Source organism: Oryza brachyantha, chromosome 6 (genome assembly GCF_000231095.2).
Source record: "Oryza brachyantha chromosome 6, ObraRS2, whole genome shotgun sequence".
Lineage (NCBI taxonomy): Eukaryota > Viridiplantae > Streptophyta > Magnoliopsida > Poales > Poaceae > Oryza > Oryza brachyantha.
In genome coordinates this window covers 13,729,042-13,733,716 of record NC_023168.2, presented here as the reverse complement: position 1 = coordinate 13,733,716, position 4,675 = coordinate 13,729,042, and the positions used below count along the sequence as shown (strand labels likewise).

The 4,675-nt window shown below is 46.8% G+C and overlaps 1 protein-coding gene across 1 annotated transcript; it reads right to left on the bottom strand.

Annotated features, from left to right (window-relative positions):
• Positions 1-1,037, bottom strand: LOC121054764 (RING-H2 finger protein ATL72-like). The gene has a single exon (XM_040525389.1). It carries the CDS (start codon positions 707-709, stop codon positions 74-76), a length of 636 nt encoding a protein of 211 aa, XP_040381323.1. The 5' UTR covers positions 710-1,037; the 3' UTR covers positions 1-73.
• Positions 1,038-4,675: the final 3,638 nt, after the last annotated feature.

The following is a 4,675-nucleotide window of genomic DNA, read 5'->3' as shown; positions in this document are numbered from 1 at the left end:
TACCACGCACAAAGAAAACGCAGTAACACTAAATTGTCGTTAGTAGTGAACATCAAGCAAGGTGGATGGATCATCACACCGGCGGCAGCACGTCGGTGTCGGCCGTGGCGGCGGCGGCGGCGGAGGATGATTTTGCGGTGACCTTCAGGTCGCGGCGGCAGAGCGGGCACGTCCGGTGGGCGTGCAGCCACATGTCGATGCAGTCCACGTGGAACAGGTGCCCGCACGACGGCAGCCGCCGCACCGTCTCGCCGGCCTGGACGTCCTCCAGGCACACCGCGCACAGCGCCGCGGCGGCGGCGGCGCTCGGCTTGCCGCCGGCAGCTTCGACGTCAGCCGCTGCGGGGGGCTCGTACGTGAACGTGGGCAGCGCGTCGATGGCCTGGGCGGCAAGCCCGCACGACGCGCACCGGCGAACCTGTAGCCGTACCGCCGGGCCGCTGCCGCCGCCGCCGCCGCTCGCGTTCCCCCGCAGGGCGACGACGGTGGGGTCCGTGGGCGCGAGCCAGCCGGCGAGCCCGAGCAGCAGCACGAGCACCCCGGTGGCGGCGAAGGCCCTGGCGACGCCGACGGCTGAGACGAGCGCGCAGAGCAGCAGCAGCGACACGCACGCCACCACGATGCCGTAGCAGGCGCGCGCCTCGCCGTCCCCTGGCGCCGCCACCGCCGCCGGCGGCAGCCCCAGCCTCGGGCGCACTGCCCTCAGCATGGTCTCCTCCTCTCCCCACTCGCTGTCACCACCACCATGCACGAGCAGCAAACAGCAAGCAAGGCTTCCAAGATTCCACGGCGGCGAGGGAGCGAGGAGGGGTAGATATAGAACGACGGCGCCACGCCGTCCAGTCCGCGCGGGAAAGCGAGAACGCTCAGTTCAGTGGATCGCGGCGGCGGGCGAGCTCGGTGGGGCGCCGGTGGAATTGAGGTTGCGGCGGGCGGGCGTGTTTATCGTTTCGGGAGGCGTCGCCATCGAAGGAGCTCTTCTGGTTGGTCGACATGTTGGTGTTGCCTTTTTCTCGTCTGTTGGATGAACTTGCGTGCCACGCCCTCACTCTTCAGTGCCAAAATATCAGCCAACTCATGATATTTTGCCACAGCGATTTTATACTGGCACAAAAGTAATATATTCGTAGGTCCGTTTCCGGTGCATTCTGCTTTCATTAAATTTAATCGACAATGTTGATCTATTTTTATCAAATTTAATCGACAGCGTTGATCTATTTTTATCGAATGACTATAATTAAATTATACTACCAACAATATTAAGTGTAGTAGAAATTTGAAGAGGTAATACTATCCTTCTTATTATGATCTTTATTCCTAAAAAAACAAAATTATAAAGTACCACTAATCAATTAATTAACAAAGTTGTTAAGGGCGAAATTTTGATTTAGCTGTTAGAGATAAAATCGAGAAGATATAACCGAATCGGAAAAGCAATCGGACTAAACGGTTAGAAATAGAATCGGACAGGCTCATAGGAACTTTTGTTCAAATAAGTAAAAATATAAATTATAATTAAAATACATTAGTAATGAATTTAATTATAACAAAATAAATGATAATTATGTAAGTTTTTAAATAAGATGAATGATCACATGCGTGCCAAAAAATTTGTGTGTGAAAATACTGAGAGGGGGGAGGGGGTAGAATAAAGTGAACAAGTTGAGAAAATAATCGGGAGAAACCCTACTAGGCTAGCTGCCATCTACCTCTTCTTGCCACCACCAGAGATAACTACCGACACACAATGGGGCATTTTGTGGTTCCACAATGGCACCGAGAGCTTACGGATTGTGCTAAAGATATGTGTTACTCCTACTATTTTAAAATATAACTATTTCTAGAGCTGGACACGATGATTAAGAAACAGATGATAATGATTAGAAAAAGTGTATGATTGGTTGAGAATAGAACATAGGTAAGACAATTAAATGTAGAATGTTGTAATTTGTTAAAATAATAAAGTTAGTTAGAGAAATGACTTTATTTTAGTACGGAAGGTGGGTGCTAAAAATATTTGTTTTGGGATGCAGTTAATAGGAGTTTCACAGGAAGCCTCGGAGGCTCATTGGGATTAAAGCCATGACAACGATGACATGGCAGCTCGGTGGGGACAATATGATGATGGCGTGGAGACCTGAGCAGGTGGCTGATTGACGTGGCATGGCAAGAGCTCACGGGTCATAATGAGAAAGCTGAATCCAGACACATACATAAAATATATATATCGATATAAGGATGAATATAGATAAACTCAGAAAGTTTTATAATATAGATAGTCATAGTTACATCATATTTATCCCGGTATGCTAGTTAAATAATACTATCACTATAGTACATTGGTATAATTTAAGGAAAAGACGTTACTCACATGATGTGTAAGCACTAAGAGCATCTCTAAGAGATGCCCAAAAATACTTCTAAAACTAAAATTTAGAAGTGAAGGATAAAAATCAGGCTCCAACAGTTTTTCAAATCAGCTCCCAAACTTTTAGTGCTCCCAAAACTGAAGCCAAATGAAGCTAGATATGGGTGTAGGCTTGGCGTTCCCAATCACGTCTCCACGTGCACAGATCATCACCATTTTCAACTTCATGATTATGTGAGAAGACTGTACTGTACCATAACTCTCTGAAATTCTGTTGCCACTGAATACCTTAAAATTTGCTTTGCTTTGATTATTTAAAATCTAGTCTTAAATAAACGTATTTTTCTTGAACCAATCACCATGATCGGCTGAACAATCACATACATACCATAATTAGGAACTTTTTTGATTGATGAGCTGCTCTCTCCTTTGCTTTGTTATTTTTGTTCTTTGCCTTGTTATTTTTTTTCTGAAGAGAGAACTCTTTAGTTTTTTAACATATTCATTTGTGACAGAAGAATTTAAACTATTCTCCAATTTTTTTACCACTCCACTTGTAATTTCTAAATCAAGGAAACGACTGGTCCCAACAACAAAAATATTGGCATAAAAAACAGGGATATTGTTGGAGAAGATGTTGGTTTTTAGGCCTAAATATTTTTAGGATGCTCCCAATACAAGATTATTAGAAGTCAAATTTTAGGAAGCTCTTGGAGATGCTCTCCTCTAACAGAAAAAATAGTGCAATCTACCAAAACAATCTGGATCTTCGTTTCACCTAGAAATTGCAGCCCAAAACTATAAAAGATCGAGATGGACTCATTCGTACGGTGGGAAAATCAACCGAAGTCCACGGTATCCCGTTTTAAAAACGGGATGATACCAATGAGATATCAAACACGATACTTGTCGGTATCAGATCCGATATTAGAAAGAACATGATTCCGGCGATGTATCAAACACGATACCTCATCGGTATCAGATCCGATACTAGAAACAAAGTGATTCCGATGAGATATCAAACATGATACCTCACAGTACCAAATCTGATACTACAACAGGGTGATTTCGATAAGGTATCAAACATGATATCTCAGGTATTAGATCTGATACCGCACCAATACCAGATGATACTAGTACGGTAACATCTGATACTCGGTTAGTACCACCCAAAAACCAAAACCAAAACCAAAACAGTGTTGGGGAGTGTGAGGCGGCGTTAGGTCGGGTCGGTGGCAGCGCTGGGGATACGACGACAGCAGCGACAAGTCGCTTCGGAGGGTGAGGCGGCGTCGGCTTGGGTCGTCAGCTGCGTTGGGAAGGCTTAGGCGACGGCGACGGGTCGCTGGGGAGGGCGAGGCGACGTTGGCTCGGGTTCGCGTGGTGTCACCGGCCGCACGCAGGAGAAGGGAGCGCCGAGATGGCGTCGACGAACCGGTGGAGGGAGCAGGCGGCGCCGATGGCGAACCGGTGGAGGGGGGAGGTGGTGCTGGCCATGGACAGGTGGAGGGAGGAATCGACGATGGAGGCGAGGAAGTTGGAGAAGACAACGGGAAGGAGGTCCAACAACGGGTTGGTGATGTCCGCCGCCGTCGCCGTCGCCATCGTCGCTGCTTGTCCTGTTGCTTCTGTAGAGAACGGTCATCTCTAGCATTTCCGTATAAAATAACATAGATGGGTCTTAATTCAGTGGCTTAAGGTGCGTATAACAGCCCAAGTGATTAGGTCAGACTTACCGTTCACTTCACTCACTAGTCGCTACTCAACCAAAAAATTTAATTCACTACTGGTATATGCTTGTTTTGATCAAAAGGAAGTTAAGCTTCTTAACGAAGAAGAATTGCAACCGCCATTGGCAACATCGATCGCAAGCGGCCTGAAAACGTCGCTGCTTGTCCCGTTGCTTCTAGCATTTCCGTAAACCGAAACCAAAAAACCAAACTAAAACAATCGAACCAAAATATTCGTTTGTTCAGTTAGTAGCCACAGCTAACCGAAATAAACCAGGCATTTCGATTAATTTGCCGGTCAACTGTATTAACCAAAATAAACCAGTAAGGCATGTACAACCCACAACCACAGGCCACAAAGGCCAGCTCACATGCCAGCCAGGGCCCCGCACCGTGCTCGTCAGCATCGCCACCGCACCATGGCTTGCCAACTCAATGCTTCAGGGCGTGAACAATGGAGCATATCCAGAGAGTAGCCTTGTGCTCTATGTATCGACCACTCATCCAAAAAAGTTATTTTACAGTGTATAAAGCCTCATTAAGTAGCCTCAATTTTTACGTCAGCACCTATATTTTA